This window comes from Spinacia oleracea, chromosome 1, assembly GCF_020520425.1.
Source record: "Spinacia oleracea cultivar Varoflay chromosome 1, BTI_SOV_V1, whole genome shotgun sequence".
NCBI classification, from domain to species: domain Eukaryota; kingdom Viridiplantae; phylum Streptophyta; class Magnoliopsida; order Caryophyllales; family Amaranthaceae; genus Spinacia; species Spinacia oleracea.
In genome coordinates, this window is record NC_079487.1 from 127,312,564 (window position 1) to 127,333,050 (window position 20,487).

Sequence of the window (20,487 nt, forward strand, 5' to 3'; positions counted from 1 at the left end):
TCAAACTGTGCTTTCCCTAACGCCTTTGTAAAAATATCTGCTAACTGCACCTTGGTAGATACGTACGACGGGCAAATAATTCCTTCCTTAATTGCATCTCGTACAAAATGACAGTCTGCCTCAATATGTTTTGTCCTCTCATGAAATACCGGATTTTCTGCAATGTGAAGTGCAGACTGACTATCACAAAACACATTCATGCCCTGCTTGTGTTCCACACCTAGATCTATGAGTAGTTGTCTCAACCACTTTAATTCACACGTGAGGGCGGCCATTGAACGGTACTCCGCCTCTGCGGACGAACGAGACACCGTATGTTGTTTTTTCGTCTTCCATGACACAGGAGAAAGACCAAGTAATACGAACCACCCTGTTACTGAACGACGCGTTATCGGACAACTAGCCCAATCTGAGTCACACCATCCCTCTAGTTGTAAGGCACTATCGGAACGTAAAAGAATGCCTTGTCCCGGACATTTTTTCAAGTATCGTACTACTCTCAAAGCTGCTTCCCAATGCTCTTCCTTTGGTGCTTGCATAAACTGTGATAAAATATGCACTGAATAAGCCAAGTCTGGTCTGGTGACCGCCAAGTAAATCAGACGTCCTATGAGGCGCCTATATTTTTCTCCATCAACGAGATCTTTGCCCTTGACAAGTGCTAGTTTGTGATTCTGCTCCATCGGAAAATCTGCAGGCTTTGCACCTAATAGTCCTGTTTCAGAAATAATGTCTAGAGTATATTTCCTCTGACAGACATAAAATCCACTCTTATTGCGTGCAACTTCCAGGCCTAGGAAATATTTAAGATGGCCTAGATCCTTCATCTTAAAGCATTGACTTAAGTAGGCTTTGAAACTATTCAGTGCAAACACGTTGTTTCCTGCAATAATCATATCATCCACATATACTAGCACACTTAACTGCAAGTCTTTCTTAGAGAGGGTGAATAATGAGTAATCTGAATACGATTGTTTGAATCCGTACTGCTTCAGGGCAGTTGATAATTTCTCAAACCAACATCGGGGAGCCTGTTTCAAGCCATACAATGATTTTTTCATCCTGCAAACCATGTCAGTATTATCTTTTTGAAAACCGGGGGGAATTTTCATATAAATTTCCTCTTGTAAGTCACCGTGGAGAAAAGCATTATGCACATCCATCTTATGTACCTCCCAATTTTTCACTGCTGCAACAGCTAAAAAAGTTCGAACTGTTGTCATTTTAGCAACTGGAGCAAATGTTTCAGTATAATCGGTACCTTCTATTTGATGATTGCCTAAGCAGACCAATCGAGCCTTATTACGGATCAAGTTTCCATCCTCGTCTCTTTTTTCCGTATACACCCACTTACTTCCGAGTGCTTTCTTTCCGGAGGGTAATTTTTGTAGTACCCATGTTCCTTGCCCTTCGAGTGCTTCGATTTCTGCGGCCATAGCCTCTCTCCAAGCCTCATGTTTCATGGCCTCTTTAAATGTTTTTGGGGCTTTATTGTCTGTAATTGCTGCAATATAATTTCTATGTTTTGCAGAAAACCGCTCATATTTAACAGAATATGTTATAGGATAAGGAGCACCTGAAGAAGATGATGTCGAGGGTGAACTTGCCGGTGGACTATTAGTTTTCCGTATAGTGTGTAACACGTGGTCCCGTAATTTAAACGAGGGATACTTCTGTCTTTTTCCTCTACCGAACTCCTCTTCATTGTCCTTACCCACTCCCTCAACGAATCTGTCACTCTCCTGTTCCAGACCTGTGTTGTTGTTCTGTCTCGCAGAATGATCTGCTGCTGTCTGGCTCGCTGTTTCAGCAGGTGTGTGCAGCGCCTCGGAGCCTCGACACAGCGCCTCTGCAGCGCCTTGTTCCTGGGCGTCCTGCAGAGTATTATTACTGGGCTGCTGCGCCTCAAGCCTATGAGGCAGCGCCTCACCTGTACCCTCGTCTGTACTCACCAAGTCTGCACCCAAGTCCAGTAGTGATGCACTCGTCCTACTGCTATGCTGCCTGCTAGACCTGCTGCCAGTTCCCAGCACTTCATCATCACTGTCATAATTAATCGTAGGCAACTCCATCTCATTTTCTCTAACATTCTGCATTAAATTCTCAGAGTATGGGAAAATCTTTTCATGGAACCTAACATCACGGGAAGCGAAAAATTCCCGAGTTTCCAAGTCAAACAATTGCCAACCTTTTTTCCCAAATGGATAGCCAACAAGAATACACCGTCTACTTCTAGAGTCAAATTTGTCCCCTTTACTTCGTTGATTGTGAGCATAACAAAGACATCCGAAAACCCGAATTAACTCATACAATGGTACTTGTCCAAATAGCATTTCATACGGACTTTTATTTTCAAGCAACGGAGTAGGCGTCCTATTAATCAAATAACATGCCGACAAAATACACTCCCCCCAAAATTTCTTAGGTAGTTTTGCTTGAAATCGTAAGGCACGAGCTACATTTAAAAGATGTTGATGTTTCCGTTCTACCCTACCATTTTGTTGCGGAGTTCCAACACATGAAGATTCGAACAAAATACCATTCTTAAAAAAATAACGTTGCAGACTATTAAATTCCGTTCCATTGTCACTTCGTATTACTTTAATATGTTGATTAAATTGACGCTTACTCATTTCAACGAAACTCATAAACATTTCTTCAACTTCAGTTTTATCACGAATTAAGTAAATCCAAACTGCTCTAGAAAAATCATCCACAACAGTCAAAAAATATTTAGCCCCACACGACGAACGTGTCTTATAGGGACCCCACAAATCTAAGTGAACTAATTCAAACATTCTACTAGCTTTATTATAACTAACAGGAAAGCTACTACGAGTATGTTTTGCACGAGGACACACATCACATACTTTATTATTAGTTCTAGCCATACTTTGAACCGGAGGAAGAAGCTTCGTAATCCTTTCCGACGGATGCCCCATTCGTTGATGCCACAGCTCGACTACACACTCTGCCCCAACTGCCCGTACCTCAACTAACGGAATTCCACGGAAAAGAAATAGTCCATCTGCTCGTTCACCCAGGCCAATCACCTTCCTCGTCGACCGGTCCTGTATAACACATAATTTGTTAGTAAATTGAGCAGAACAATTTGATTCCTCATTTAACTGCATAACAGAAATTAAATTGCAATTTAATCTAGGCACAAATAACACATTATGAAGCATAAGTCCTCCTTCTAATTCAACCGAACCCGCTTGATTAGTATTCGTATATTGTCCATCAGGAAGTCCAATAGGGAAATTCGGTATGGTCTGGACGTTCTTTAATAGCGAAAGATCATATGTAACATGATTTGACGCTCCCGTATCTACTATCCATTCACAATTTTTCTTACCCTTTAATTTTGTTTTCGAGGTTAGAATATCCAGTATTTGCTGAACCTGTTGGTCTGTGACCCCTACTAAACCCTCTGTAATTCCAGCTTTTGTTGCTGCACCTGGGTTTCCAGAGTGACCTGGATTTGTCACTTTGTTTGCTCGAACAGCAGTTCCTGCGCCTGCGCTTATCTCCTTGTTGCTGCCGCCAGAACCTCTACCACCACGTCCAGCGCGGCCACCCCGACTGCCAGACCGCCCTGAGCTCCGACCACCGCGGCGGTTGTGATCCCACCATTCTGGAAAACCATGTAATTGATAGCACGAATCGTCATCATGACCCGCACGATTACAATGATTACAAAATCTGTTGTCCACATTATCATCAAACCGCGTTTTACCACGCGAATCAACCTTAAAGGCCATGACAGCACCTGTACCTTCCTCTTTGCGGAGACGCTCCGTATTTGTGACGCTGTTGTAAGCCTCGTCGATGTTTGGTAAAGGGGTCTGGGCAAGTAATTGAGCACGGATAGCCTCATACGGTTTGTCAAGACCAATAAGAAAGTGATGTAAGTAATCCTCTTCTCTTATATCTGCTATCTGTCCGGCAATATTGCATCTGCACGCACCACAGGAGCACTTCGGCACCCTTGCAAACGAGACTAACTCGTTCCATAACATTGATAGTCTGCCATAGTATTCGGAGATGCTCTCGTCGTGTGTTTGTTTACAATCTGCAAGTTTCATCTTTAATTGACAGACTCTCGTACCACTGACGACACAAAATCGCTTCTTTAGATGCATCCACAAAACCCCTGCATCATCGTAGTCTCCCACAGTTGTTCGCAATGACTCTTCCAAGGTGTGTTTTATCCAAGAAACCAACATAGAATGTACCGCGATCCAATCCGCAAGTCGTTCTGGATCATCTGTTGGCTCTAAGATCGTTCCGTCAACAAATCCAAACTTTCGTTTTGAAATCAATGCCCGACGCACGGACGTCGACCACTCTTCGTAATTCTTTGCACCTCTCAGTTTAATGGGGGTGATGATATTGCCCGGGCTTTCACTCGAACCTAGATAATATGCCTTGGCAAGGATTTCCTCCTTCGAAGATTTCACCTCCTTCGAAGGCTTAATAGGTTCCTCGTCGTCGCTCATGATGGCTGGCTATCTCACGTTTAGTATGTTTTGTATTAATGCGGAAGAAAAAAAAACTTGGTTATCGTAACCTAAGCTCTTGATACCATGTCAAATATTATTCGAAGGTGTAGTTCTTATCATTGATAAACAATGTATTTATAATACATATGAGACCAATTCCTACGCAAATTATAATACTAGGCCTAAGTCTAACAGAATAACAATTCTATGTATTAGAATCCCTCTAGCATTCTAATTATATATCGTAACACATATAGAAGTATAGAACTAAGAGATTCAATGTAATTGAAGACATGAAGTTACATAAATGAAAAACATCTTTAATAGATTTTCTCCTGCGCTAATTAATCAATTGGCCACGATCATTGTTCTACTTAAAACCTGACATATATAGGCCTCCTTTTCCACAAAAATTAAATAGAGATTGAGCAGGCATTCAATGGACGATCTTGCGCATGCAGAAGTTCCTGCATCAGAGAATTAGATAAAGGAAAGGCTAAGGAAAATTATGTATTTTCTTTGAAAATAAATTCTAAGTCAATAAAATGGTTGGTGTAGTTTAATACTAAGAAGACGGTTTAGATTTAAATATTATAATAGCTACAAAATTAGTGTAGCCATTGTAAAATCATCCTAAAATATATCATCCGGTGATCAAATTAAATATGCGTGAATAATTAATGAATTTGGAGATACTCCACCATTTTACATGCAAGTAGAATTTAACGGTAATAAAATGGTAGCCACTATAATCTTACTGAATCTCAACCGTTCGATTTTAAAGACTAAATCTTATCCGTTTATTTGTTTAATCACAATCTTTCAAGAAAAAAAAGTAAAGAAAAATAAAAATAAATAAAAAATTTAAACAAAAAAATCAGTTTGCATCACGAGGAAATAAAACTGCTTCAAAAAATTCATTTACATACTCTGTAAAAACAAAGCGCATTTATGTTATCTGGATTTTTAACCATCCAAACCCACAAAATAATAATCAAATACATTAGTTTTATGATATAAATTAAAACATACCCGGTTCTAATTAAAATTACTTTTCCTAACTAAATGTTGAAATTAATTTTGGTGATTTATATAGCTGTGGTTGTTTTAGTTCTAATGGTGTTTTTTTTTAAGCAAACTCAGTTTCAGTAGAGTAAGATTTTGTTAAACAATACCTGGTATACATCATTCAGAAAAATGCCCACGCATAGGTTAATACTTGTAAAATAAAAAATGCATAGGTTGAAGATAAGTTGATAACCATGGAGTTTTAGAGAAGAGGAGAAAACGAAAGAATATATTTTTTTATAATCAATTTTTTTTTATCACTTTCTTCACTTTTTTCTTAAAACGCATTTTAAAAAATAAATAAATTAAAAGTCAAGTCAATAAAAAATAAGCGGTATAGATTTAATACATCTAAATATAAGGTCGAGATTAAAAGTTTATATTGGCTACCAAATTAATGTAGCCATTGTAAAATCATCCTCTCATTAGACTATAACAAGGTCTTATCAGCCTCCAAAGACTGGCAGTTGGACTTAGAAACCATAAGAGCAACTCCAATGGTGGGCTACAAGGTGATGTAGCTAAATTAGCCACATCATATTTCTAGCTGCAATTAATTTAAGCTATAAACTTTCACATTGGTGGGCTACAATCTCTTGTAGCTCCTATAATATTTAATTCATATATTTCCCCTTTTATTTTTTGAGCTACCTGCCCAAAATAGCTACAATGTTTTAATAGCTGCTGATGTCATTATTGCAACAACGGTGGGCTACCTGCTCATATATTCTTTTTATTCGTGAGCAGGTCTATTTTCCAACCATTGGAGTTGCTCTAAATTTGTACGGGATACTCCCTGGCCCTACTTAATTCTATAAACATATTCTTAAAGAGATGAGCTCAACCTACAAAAGGCCCAAGGCCAAATCCATGAGATCCATTCATGGACCCATGATCTAATATTCTACATACCCCTTTAAGGGTTAAGGTAAAGCGGTCAATCGGTCAGGGATATTCCTCCACTCTCACACTTTACTCTCTACTTTCTCTCTATATTATATCAGGCACTAATATTGGGCGTTTGACGCTCCGATTCGGAGAACCTCACGCGTTTCGGGGTTCACTTTACAGGAACTCACCTTCGCTTTCAAGATTTGATCGAAGATCCGACCACATCACAAGATTCTGATACCGAAACAAAATTTGTGTTATATTTATATACTTTTGTTTCCTCCTTGACTCCCCCATCCACAAACCTAATTAAGTAACACAAACGGTATGAACAAAATATATAAAACAAAAGTAGAATCCGAAATACTATGTATCAATGAAGGAATTATCAACTTCATCATTAATATTTACATTCAGATAGGGTCAACAGCTCCCTATGACACAAAACACACTTGTGTTTTCTTCTTTATGAGATCAAACACACTTGTATCAAGAAGGGACACTCGTCTGAACCCCAATATAAAATAAATGAAAAATATTACCAATTTTTTGTCGATAAGACATCGTGATTATTGCCCTATACATTCAAATAAACGCATATTAATAGTTCTTTCGCTTCACAATATTCTAGTCACTTTTATTTTTAGACTATAACATATACAACGTATTTTGTACTATTAATATATCAAATTATATAACGGTGAAAATTATAAAACAAATTGATATTTTAAAAATACACATTAGGGCCAAAATTATGTAACGCTAGTGTCACTGCTAGCTAAAAAGAATCTTTTTTCCTAAACCTCGTTTAATTACTCGTATATCGTTCACACATCTCGTGATAATATGTATGAACAACTCAACCCCAAATATTTGTTGAATAAAGTGAAGTTAGACCATTAGTAATTATAAACGCTAAGCACAACCGAAGCTTGATCAAGAGAGTTCGAACCTTTGGACCTTTGGTTACTCTAAACTACATCATACGGGGTATTAGTTTATTAGTATTTATTGAGCGTATAAATAATCCAAAATGTGGTTTATGCAGCCGGGTATTACCATGTTTTTAAATGAACATCTACGGAGTAGTTCAAATATAAAAAAAACATATTATTCATACCAAAAAAACATATTGTAAATGAACATATAGCTCAATTTCAAATAACATATAATTCAAATATCCACTTACATGTTCATTAATTGTTCAATAATTATTTATCGATTAGGGTGTACAACGAGCACTATACACCCAGGTGTATAATCCAAATTATGATACCGGGAAAAACATTGTTAAAGAATTCAGCATTAACTGTTCTAGGATAAGATCTTTACGGCCACGTAGCAAACGTCCCACGATTTGTACGTTCTTAATAATCACTAATTAATCATATCAAGACGGATCAATGGCTTAGGGAAGAGGAACGCACATGTATTCCTTCTTACGAGTAGCATATTCAATTCCTTTGAATGATCTATGTCATTGACGATGTATTCACGTTCAGTGTTGTAAGTAAGATCAATCAAAAATGTTTGAAGGCAAACATAGACTTTTGCCATTTTCATTTCATTGGAATTAATCTACATCGACAAATAATGTAAAATAGACATTGATAAATGTAAAAATTAGAAACTAAATTATAATTTATTTTTATCTTTTTTTTATAAGAAAAAACCAAGTTACAATTATGGAATGAATGACTCTATCAGTATTTATTGGTGTGAATGATCTATAGGTCTAATATAAATTACAAACAGATCGAGAAGAATGGAGATCGAACGTGATATTTAACATGTCGGTGGTATTTTCAATTCTTGTAGTGATTAATACTCCGTACTATGTATATTGTAATTGATTTAAATTATCTCGTGTTTCTTGCATACTGTGAACAAGTTTAATTTATTAAAAGCCAATTTGCAATAAAATACTTGATATGTTGAGATCTTGACTGATATGGAGTACAAGCAAAGGCCACGTCTCAACGACCATGTTCTTATCTAATACATGTGCTGGACTCAGATCAAATTAGCCATCGCTAGTAATTCAAATTTTCCTTTCAAAATGATCAATTTTAACATGATCCTTGCTCTAATGAGACGGAGGAGTGGGAGAATCAAGTTTACTAAATAATAAAAACTAAGTACGCAATCGGTTACCTAAAAAAAAGTTGTTAAAAATATTACCTCTATTACATAATGTTCTTTACATTTAATATTAATTTGTATAAACATTAACACACAAAAAAGTGAGTAAATATATTTCCGAAGTGTAGAAAGGTTGATATGAAAAAATAAGAATAAATAAGAGAAAATGAGTAGAAAGTGATAGATATGGAGAACTGTGGATAATAAGAGTAATATAACAAATTTCAATTTGAAATATAGATTAAAATACAAGAACAATATGAAATGGACTAAAATGGAAAGTATAAATATTATTTTGAAACGGAGATAGTGCTTTACGCTTTTCGTTTTAGTCCGTTTCATAATTTTCTTCTTATTTTATTTTTGGACATAAACCTTTATTATCTTACTCCTCTTACCCCATAACACTTATCATTTTTAACTCACTTTCTCTTATTTAATTTTCATTTTTTCTTACATTCACACTCCCTCACTTACCTTATCCATATTTAATTACATTCACCGAATAATTTACCATTTTTCCATTTTTATATTAATAACCTTCATTATAAAACGAAATCAGTAGTAGTTTTGACAAATTATAAAGTTTCTATAAAACCATCTCTCCTCTCTCAACTCTTTCACCAATCTCCAAGTCAAACAACACCAAAAATGAATCCCATCTTCCCCATAGCAATCACTTTCCTTGTGTTTCTTTCTGCTCTTCCTTCACTCAACGCCGCTGTTCTCGACAGCGACGGTGAGATAGTACGCAACAGCGGTGGATCATATTACATAATCCCAAAAGGAAGTAGTAATGGCCTCAGTCTTAAACAAAGATCCGGGAGCCCATCATGCCCACTCTATATAACCCGGAAATCCAACTCTCCAGGTACACCTGTAACCATCTTTTCCCCTTTTAGATCACTTTTTATTCCAGTTTCTGCCAAGGTTAAAATCATATTCCAAGCTAATGTTACGAGCTGCACGGACTCGCTTGAGTGGCGCGTGACCTCTGACTTGTCTACCGGGAAGCCGTATGTGGTTGCCGGTGGTGGTGGTCCGTCGGTTTTCAGTTATTTCTTCAGCATTGAGCAGGCTGGCAATGGTGAAATGGACAATGTTTATAAGATAAACTATTGTCCACTAAACGGGGAAGATGATAAAAACTGTGGTGATGTAGGTTTTCTTCGGAGGAGTGGATTATTGGGTATTAATAATGAGAAGCCACTTTTGCTCCAGTTTAAGAACGCTAATACTGGAATGTCTGAGATGTAATTCTTGTTAACTTCCACTGCTAGTTTTCTGAAATTATGTCGGTAAATCGGTAATAATGGGTATGAACAATGAATGTATGATGGCTGTAATTTCAATAGTTTATTTCAATAAGGAAAACTATTATTATGTCATCTGTCTCATATTAAATGTAACATTATCTCATTTTCTTTACAAAATGAACTTAGACATTAATGATCCGATAGACTTGTCTACGTGACGAAAACAAACAATTAAGTAATAATATTTTTTTTGTCATATTGTTTTGCCTCATACAGTCATACGAGTAATAAAGAAACAATTAAAGAGGAGAAAACGTGGAAGCCACGATGAGGGCTTTTGTGGGTTTCAATTGCAAAAAAATCATTATGTAAGGCGGAGATGAGATAATTGACCATATATGTGAGGCAACTAATAATGCAGGTAATACATTATGATTTATGAGCAGAGTTCGTAAACTCAATCTAAACGAAAGATAGTGGATGTCAATTAGCCAGCTCGGTTAATTTTTTAGATAGTGGATGTCAATTAGCCAGCCCGGTTAACTAAAAATTATAGAGGATCGGATCGGATCGGATCGAATTTCACCTTCATCATTTATACTTTCCCGATAACTCAATGACCTTTACAATATTTAAACATGTGACAGTATGAATAGGGAAATCGATGATGATTTTTTCTTACCTACGGAGTAATTGTATTGTTTAAGTTACAAATTTACATGCTCGTAATACAAAATCTTCAGACCACTAAGCAAAAATATTAAATTAAGAAGTAAATTTTGATGTTTTTCCTGAATGTCCAGTAAACAAAATTATTAAGATATGGCAATATATCAAAGAAAATATGTTCAAGACATTATAAAATATGTTTAAATCAAATATTTTGATGTCTAAAGATACCTTATAATATCTCAAACATATATTTTGATATACGGACGTATCGTAGCTATATTCAGGGTAGTTTCCTAGCGACATTCGGAGTAGTTGCCATTAGCGAAGCCACTTAATTTCATCCTATTCCGCTTTAGCTAAAGGATCTACGGAGTATGACGAATCCGCCAGGACGAACCAACAATCTTGCTTTTATTTTTCTAAAAAAACTGAAAACAAAAAAGAATCAACTCACGACGATAATGAACGACCCTTTGCTTTCTTGAACATGACATGAAGAGGACGATCAGTAAGAGCCAGCAACCTAGTTCCATCTTCTTGAACAAAAACACCCACATCTCCACACATCACCATACAAAACTCACAAACATTTGGACAAAACACGATCTTATAATGATTACCAGATTCATTACCCCTTCTCCCAATAGTCCTAACCTTCTCTATGTTAAACCAACTACTCACTGTTTCTTCCCCAGGATTTCCAATGGCTCCCCCAGTTGCAACGTACTTCCTCCCTGTGGTGTGATCAACGGTTAACTGCCACCCGACGGATTGCAAGCAGTTGCTGATGGCATTGAAGAGGATGTTGAGGTCAGAGGAGAGAGTAACCAGGCGTTGTCTGGGGTTGTTGGGAAGAAACCATACAGGAAGGCCAGGGTACATTTCCTGGACAACATACAGAGGACAAAACGAGGTTGTGTTTTTGGATAACATTGTTAGACCACCACCTTGGCCGTGAGCCACTGGAACGATATAATACCTTGATCTGGCTCGGAGTGGGCGGCCATTGGTGTCAAGGACAGCATTGCCTGCAGCACCAGCATTGCCACAGGGAAGTAGAAAAAAGAGAAGAAAGAAGGTGGTTGCTGAGATGATTGAAAAACCAGATATCATATTTGTTAGTTTTATGAAAAAGTCGACTAATCAAGGGAGGTGGTGGAAGATAAGATAAGTTGCATTTAATCAAGATTGGACAGCTAATAGTTGAAGCATTAAAGATATGAAAAGTAGTGTATGAGTTGTACAGAAAGACATTAACAAATCCAGAGAGTAATACGGCACTATCCAGGACAATGGTCTTGGTACTCTATATAAACTGCGAATTATAAAGGTTTTGCCAATAGTCACTTTTTCCATTTTCACTCGTAGCAGATTAGCACTCAGCTGGAAGCATAGCACCGCTGTATAAGTCAACAGTCTGTAATGGAACCAAAATATATCACCATGAAAACATCTTGCCTGCTTAAAGAAGATGAATAAAAGGGAAACAATAATCTAATATTGCACAAACCATTCATCTTAGATGTATTTGACATAAAATCAAGAGAACAAACATAGAAAACTAGAGTTGTCGACAAAGTTCTATTAGAAACTACGCTCAAATTATCCAACTGTAAGATACAAATCCAATTCTCAAGACACCTCACATTCCCAAGATTTGCTTCACTGAAGCACCAAAATTTACCATTCAAATAAATGGCGTCTATTTTCAACTCTTTCCAGCCACCTTTTCCTTGGCTTTTTGGATCTTCAAAACCTTCTTCACAATCTTTTGCTCTTCAATGAGGAATGCTCTTATGATCCTGCAATATTTTCAACAAATATTCAATCATTCAATCACCACACACTACCCACACAAACAAGGAATATTTTGAAAGATAAAGGACAAGGAGAAGCATACCGCTCTCTAACAGCACTACCGGACAGAACTCCACCATAAGGACGGTTCACAGTCCTTCTGTTCCTAGGCAACCTTGACCTCTTGTATTCGGTGGGTCTCAAGTGAGGAATCTGCAAATAAATTCGAAAATGTTGAAGAGTGAATACAGTAACAAGGACAAACAGAATATTCATTCAGAAATCGTCCGACAATGACAATAATTCACTAGTGCAATGGCCACTGAACAGAGAATTTTTATGATAACCATAAATTGGAAACAAATCTATGAAGAATCTTTCAAGAGGCATATATCCTTGAGCTTGCTGAATCAAAGAACAACACTTAACATAACAGTTCAAAACTAGATTAAAAAATGTGAAAGGAAAGCAAATTTATTAAAAAAAAGACATCTAACTAAATCCACAAGGTACAAAACAAACAATCTTCCATTGCACTACTGGTCAGAAGCCCTCAGATCTCATAGCTTTAATAAATCATGTGCAGTTCAGGCACAGGGCAATCACAAAAGGCATTTACTAAACCACCATCATAATAGATGGATGAAAGAGTGGAATAAGTTGAGAGAGAGAGAGATGTATAGATAGATAGATAGATAGATAGAGTGAAGATGGTGGCCCGTAAAGACTAATTGTGAAAGGCAACCATATGCAACTGCTCTAAGTATATAGATTTCCATCATTGGGCGGTGCTTGAGTAACAAATGCAGAGATAAAATCCCACCAGTAATTCCAGAGATGACATTCAAGTTGAAAACTAACAATGTCATAGGAGAAGACATTAAAGTTGAAAACTAGCATCAACAGTAGTGTTATACACATAATATGAGCTCACAGGAGAAAAAAATATTGCCAAAATACACATTGTACACACAAAATATTTTAAAAAAATTGGATCAACTATAATGCAGACTGTTCGAATCAAAATCACACAACCACAACAATATTCTTCATGGATTTAATGCAGTAGTTAAACTTTAACAATGAACAGGCATACGAGAAAATCAGAAATGCATTAATAGAACTTTTAACAAAATCCCATTTTTGATACAAGGAATTTAATGCCCTCAGATCTCATAGCTTTTAACGTATCATCTGTGGCTATGAGCATACGGATTCAGTCAAGAGGCCTTTTCCACCACCATGTAGTATAAGTAGTAATGTAGTGTAAAATGATTGTATGAATGATGAGAATGTGAAATGTGATATAGATGGAAAGATAAAAGGGGAAAGGTGGTGGTGAGAAAAGCCTAATGACAAAACACCATATGCAACCACTCAATAATTATGATTTTCCATCATTGGGCAGCTTTTGAAAGCTAAACACCTTCAACTTTCGTTAACACATTATAAAGATTGACATTACAATTACATTGTTTAATTATGTGTCTTAAAACTTAAATCCCAAAATCAGCCATGAAGCGAAAACTCATCTCAATCAGAGCACATTTCACAACAACGAGAATGAACGTGATAATTTAACCATCCTCAATAAATAAACAAAGATGAACACAGTTTACTGGATCATTAAACAATGGTACCATTAACAATCAAATCGTGGTTTAGCATCTTGTTTTGAATTTCCAGAAATGATTAATATAATTAGTATAACAATAAAAACCTAAATTTCTACTTAAAATAACAATCATAAACTTAACAATTCCCTCAAAAAAAAAATCATAAACTTAACAAATTACATCGATAAGTTATTCAAAACGAATTGGGGAAAGACGAATAGTAAAATGTAGGAAAGTTACCCCTTGGATTCTCTTGCCAGTAACAGGACATTTAGGACCGCTAGCCCTCTTCTTGGTAGTCTGGTAGACTAGCTTCCCACCTATTCATCCCGCCGCCATTAAAACAAACACCAAAAACCATTACCAATCAAAAACCCTAAATGAAAGAAATCACATTAATAAAAAATAAAAAAAATAAAAAGAGAGAGAAATGGGAAAATACCAGGAGTTTTGACGATGCGATGCTGGTTAGATTTAGTGGCATAGCTATGCCTTCTACGGTAAGTAAGCCTCTGCACCATTTTCTCTCTGCGAGTTTTCTCTCTCCTCTAGTTTTGGGGGTGAAGCGAAAGAAGGGGTTTGTGAAGGTTTGGAGGTCGTGATATAAAGGATTGGGGGAAGTGTTCTTATTTTACCCTAGATCTGACGGCTGTTATGTCTCTACCCGGCCCGATCTTGTGATTTTGGGTTTTGTTGCTGGGTTTGGTTTGGTACCACATACAGTAGTCTTTGAAGTCATGGGCTGCTTGGATTGTGGATTGTGGATTGCGGTTTATGGCTTTTGCATTTCTTTTTCTCAAGGATAAGTGAGAAAAAAAATCGGATTTTTCATGAAATGCCCCTGAGATTTGCCTTAATGCACCAAATACCCTTAAACTTTCCAGAATGCATCAAATACCCTTGAGGTTTTAAAAAATAACACAAAATGCCCTTAATGAGCATTTTCCGTCAATTCCGTTAAGTCCCCGTTAGTATGAATTTACTTGTTTGCCCTTACTCACCATTTTCTCTACTAATCCTAATATTAATACTTAATTAAAATAATTAAACCCCTAAAAAACTAATTAACTATTATCTAAAAAAATTAAGCCCCTAAAATAATCTAATTAGCTATTAAAAAAACAAAAAAAATTGACCCCAAAATGTGAATCTGCTATTCTGCTTGCTTGCTTCTTCATTTGTCTTCATCTTCACCTTTGTAATTTTGATACAACATCTTCATCATCATCATCTTCTTTCTCATCTCAAACCACCATGGAAGCAATGACCATCACCATCCTATCCCTAATTAACCGTCTCTCCTCCAATTCGCAAAACCCGCCCCTTTTTCTTTCTCACTCTCGCCCAATTTCTCTCTCATGTTCTTCACCATCGCCATCATCATCACAAAACCCAACCATCAAAACCAAACAAAATCAGCCATTATATATAAGCACCCGGAAAAATTATTCACGAAATCTTCAACAAAACATACCCCATCTCCAACCTACACGGGCGACGACGGTGGTGGAGCCTGCAATGTGATTGGGGGAGACTACCATGGCTGCTCACAATGAACTCTTCCTCTTATTTTCTTCCAAACCCAAAAAATCAACCCAAAATATCGACCCAAAAAATCACCCAAAATTGAGAAATATTATCTACAAAAATCGAAGAGAAACACCCCTTAATTTGCAGATGATTCACAACAAAAAAAACACTCATAATTAGCAGAAAATTCGCAACCAAAAAACCCTTAATTCGCAACCATGGAGGAGGAGAGAGAAAACCCATTTTTTTTTAATTTTTTGTTCGAATTTAAGGATCCATGGAAAGAAGGGGAAGGAAGCAGAATAAAGGAAAAGAAAAAAAAAAAAGAAAAAAAAAATAAGGAAAAAAAATTTGATTTGCAGACTCCCTGAGATTTTGGGAAAGAGAAGGAGAAAGAACAAAGGAACATGAAAGAGAAAAGAGAAAGAAAAACAGAAAAATTTTAAAAATTAATGTTAACGGAGACTTAAATGAATTGACGGAAAATGCTCATTAAGGGTACTTTGTGTTATTTTTTAAAACCTCAAGGGTATTTGGTGCATTCTGGAAAGTTTAGGGGTATTTGGTGCATTAACGCAAACCTCAGGGGCATTTCATGAAAAATCCGAAAAAAAATGGCACTGGGTTACGCAGTTTTTCCATCGATCATTAGAACATATTTTTTTTTTCTTACATATATACATATATATGTGATGAGAAAATATGAGAGGGATCACCCATAGGTATAAAAATATTTTTGGGTGCACCTAATAATTTTCAATCGATTCATGCGTATAACTGTATTACGGTACTAATTTTATACATGGTAAAACGCGAAAATAACCATTTAACCCTAACTGATTGACCAAATTCATAATTTTGACCCGAAATTCAAAAATGATTAATGATCCTAACCGAAATAGAAAACTACAAGAAAGTGAGTTGATCCGGTATGATCCGATATAGAAATTGACTCGAACTTACATAAAAGAACTGGATTGACCTTAATTGTTCAGTCCCAAATACGAAGTATCAATCAATACCTAGTATTTAAAAAACATAACCATCTTCATTTCAAGGACACCAAGCAACATCATTTTGAAGACATGTGGCGGGCACGTAAGCAACAACATTTTGAAGACACATGGCCTTCAATTCTCCCTTTCAGCTTCTATAACCTATGAATTTCATTCAATGAAGTAATGAATTGATTTCTTCAATTCCTAATCTTCTCCTCTTCTCCCTCCACCTCCCCCTTCCACTGTAACTGAATTGAGTTTGTCAATTAACTCATAACATCCCTTACAAATTCAACATCCCTTATAAGTACCTCATTTGCAGATACTCACTTGGATTGCATTTCTCATCTCAAACTATCAAGGCACAATTGAACGTTGTCGGCTGCCTCAAGATTTCTGGTGACTTTCTATCTCTTTCGCTCTATTTTAAGTTGAATTTCATTTATATGTATATATGAGCAGTTGATAGTTGATATTTTTACTGTTGGTTCATAATTATTATTGAAATCAATGTGCAGAATTCAGCAATAAGATATTCTATCAAATGATTGAATTATAAGGTGAAAAGGGACCATGTTAAACAAGGGGGTGATGAGAGATTGTTTTAAATTTTTGGAAAATGGTTTCAGTTATGAGAGACTATTTTCTACAATTTTAGACAGCAAATTATTGATCCATCTTAGATGAAACCATTCTTTTGCTGGTTTAAATTGGCATTCTTTTTGTAAATATATGCATTCGTAGGTAGATTGCCGTTATTTTTTTTTTATTTTAAGCATTATAATAACAGCTTGTGCAATTGTGCTTCATGTAACTTATCATTTGTTTGAAAAATCGTAGTTTCTTCCTCAAAAAATAGTTTCAAGTTCCAAATGAGTAAAAACTCGTGCGAAGAACGGGCCTAAAAGCTAGTTTGTTATAATTACTCAGTACATCATAATAATTTAACCATCTATAGTAATAATATAATATTTTGTCCGCCACTTGTCCTCTCCATGCTTTTCTATGTTTTTTTTATTTTTTTTATTTGAAGTTTTTTCCTGAAAATACATACTTAGTAGCAATTGATTCTCTTACTATCCATGCCAAATATTTGTAGCATAATACGTTTTTTGAATGTAAACCTCGGGCAAAGGACTCATGGATATGGAAAAAAAATCCTCCAAATTAGACCCCTTCTTCTCAAGGGTCTCAGATGGAAAATAGACTCGGGATCTAATGTCCTTTTCTGGCTCGATAATTGGTGTTTTTCTACCAATTAGTCACCATTTGAACTTAGATATTTCTGTAATCCAAAATCTAGATCTTACAGTTGATCATTTTATCACAAATGATCGAACTTGGGATATTCCTGCACTCTCTTTGATTCTTCCACCTTCTGTTGTGCAAACTATCAAAGGAATTCCTATACCAGTAAGTGATTTACCAGATGAACTCTAGTAATGGTGCTTTTACAGTTAAATCTGCTACATGGCTAGCACATAATTTGCATTCCCCTACCAAGTGGGAATTTTCTTGGATATGGAAGCTAGATATTGCTCCAAAGTTAAAAATTTTTGTTTGGCAATTATTGCATAACGGCCTCCCTACCCGAGATAATTTATCATATCGACATATAAACATTGATAATAGTTGCCCTTTATGTGCTACTCAAAGAGAAACGCAAGACCATTTATTTTTTCATTGTCCGTTTGTTAGAGAATATTGGGATGCAAACGCCTCAATTCGATGGCTTGGCACTAATCTTCGATCTTCTTCTGTTCTTACTCTTTTCCGTGAACTCCGTAACAATGTTACCTTACCGGCTAAAAAGATCATAACTTCTATTTGGAGTATTTGGAAAACACGTAATGCTCACATTTTCAGACAATCTCCTGTCTCATCAGTGCAAATATACAGTAGAGCTTTCAAGATGTTTACAGAATGGAATATGCGTACACATCTTGATTCATTGGATGTTAACGTTAATAATAATGCTCTTTCAAAGTATCCACGTACCATGCAAGTTGCTTGGACACCTCCGACCCCTGGTATTGTGAAAATTAACTTTGATGGGTCAGTTCGTAACAACTCTGGAACAACTGGTGTAGTAATCAGAGACCACCTAGGAGATAATATTGTTAGTCGAACCTACAATCTTGGAAACTCCTCTCCACTTCTTGCTGAAGCAACAACTCTTCGTAATAGTCCTCTTTTAGCCATCGAAAAAAATATACATGTTTTCATTGAGGGTGATAATTTATTAATCATAAACATTTTGCAGGGAAAAACTCAATGCCCGTGGAAGATACAGGTATTAATGAATGATATCAAGCACCTTCTGAATAATTTTGATAGTATTTCTTCTCGCCACATTTATAGGGAAGCCAATCGCGCAGCAGATTATGTTGCTGCTTTAGGTCATCGCATACAAACGCACCAAGAAATTGACCCATACATAGATAGTAAATTTTCTTGTTATATATCTTTAGATAAGTTAGGATATAGTTTTGAGAGATTACTATCCTAACTTTCGTTTATCTTTCCTTTAAAAAAAATAAAATAAAAAAATTGATTCTCTTACTTCCATCAAAGTCTACGTCTTTCTCTCCTAATCAACTCCAATTTTATTTTATTTTACTTTTTTGATAATCAAGTCTTTTGGAGCGGGTTAATTTTTAATTATTTCGGGGCCTCCTATGGTGAGTTGTTGTTCAGGATTATATCTAGATAGAGTTCTTTTGCAAAAGATCTTGCGCGCACAAGGTGTACAATAAATTTATTGTACACCAAGATAACTTTTATGCAGTTTTTCGTAACTTTAACCTATTTTTCTGTAACTTTTATATTATAAAATTAAAAAGTTGATAGATAAACATTTTAAAGGGTTAAATGATTAATTTATACATTATTAGTGATTTTGAAGAAATAATTTTTTATTCAAATGAAAAATTTATCATTAAAAAATAGATAACTTTTACATATATAAATGTAACTTTAAAGCATTTTAAGTCAACTTTTACTTCGGTGTACAATATTTATTGTACACCCATTGTAAATAAGAATCTGTGGTTCTTTTGGGGTTAGATCCGAGTATTCAACTACTTCGTATTATCAAGTCGTTGTTATATAAATATTCAATAATAATAATAGGAAAAAATAATAATATTTGTCTATTCACAACTCGTTTTTTAACTTGTGCGATGCACATATTATATTTTAATTATGTAATGATGTATGTCCCCGTAGTACTCCGTAGTAGTTAGAGAAATATTGTTCCAACATTGAAGAATTAGATGTTACAAAAATTTAAAAGAATAATTTTAAAAAATGAGTCTATATTTTTTAGATGTTATTAATAACTGTTTATTTTGATATTGACATTATATGTTACATTATCACAATCATTGATTGTTCTCTCTAAATGTTGTTAGATTAACTTAGTCATATAAACTTAACACATATATATATTGTGGTTCTATTTATCTCAATCATTGATTGTTCTCTCTAAACGTTGTTAGATTAACTTAGTCATATAAACTTAACACATATATATTGTGGTTCTATTTATCTGTATATTTATATCTTACACTAAGCAAAAATTTACAAATGTGTATAAATAATTTAAAATATTATAATACCTAATTGTGTTGAGCAATGTAAGTACTTATAAATAATTTACAAAATGCTACTGTGCAATGCACGGGTCAAAATGCTAGTTTCGTTCGGTATCGCTTTTAGTTTTCAATTTTCTGTTTTTTACAAAACTAAAAACCAAAATATGGAAACCAGAAAAAGTAGTTTTTTGTTGTCGGTTTTCAAAATCAATATGATTACTATAAGTATGACTATTTTTAGTTCACGATTCAATCTAAATCACACGAGTTTTATAACAAAAAAAACCCAAAAACTAAAAATGATACCGAACGAGCATGATTATTGTACAAATTGACAAATGGCATCAAAAAATCCTATTATTCCGTATAAAATACTACGCATCCGCATTAGTAAATGTTTTTTTTTACGCATAGCA

General features: G+C 35.4%; 3 protein-coding genes across 3 annotated transcripts; 1 reads left to right on the forward strand and 2 right to left on the reverse strand.

The window, feature by feature from the left end:
* The first annotated feature begins 9,257 nt into the window (after positions 1–9,257).
* LOC110782863 (trypsin inhibitor BvTI-like) lies at positions 9,258–9,863 on the forward strand. The gene has a single exon (XM_021987108.1). It carries the CDS (start codon positions 9,258–9,260, stop codon positions 9,861–9,863), a length of 606 nt encoding a protein of 201 aa, XP_021842800.1.
* Positions 9,864–10,726: 863 nt separating this feature from the next.
* LOC110782979 (kunitz trypsin inhibitor 5-like) lies at positions 10,727–11,870 on the reverse strand. The gene has a single exon (XM_021987266.2). The coding sequence runs from the start codon at positions 11,645–11,647 to the stop codon at positions 10,985–10,987; it is 663 nt and encodes a 220-aa protein (XP_021842958.1). The 5' UTR covers positions 11,648–11,870; the 3' UTR covers positions 10,727–10,984.
* A 140-nt stretch (positions 11,871–12,010) lies between these two features.
* Positions 12,011–14,548, reverse strand: LOC110782980 (60S ribosomal protein L34). The gene is made up of 4 exons (XM_021987267.2): positions 14,390–14,548; positions 14,188–14,267; positions 12,435–12,544; positions 12,011–12,336 (listed from the first exon to the last, which is right to left on the reverse strand). The coding sequence occupies exons 1-4, from the start codon at positions 14,466–14,468 to the stop codon at positions 12,243–12,245; spliced, it is 363 nt and encodes a 120-aa protein (XP_021842959.1). The 5' UTR covers positions 14,469–14,548; the 3' UTR covers positions 12,011–12,242.
* Between the last annotated feature and the right edge of the window lie 5,939 nt (positions 14,549–20,487).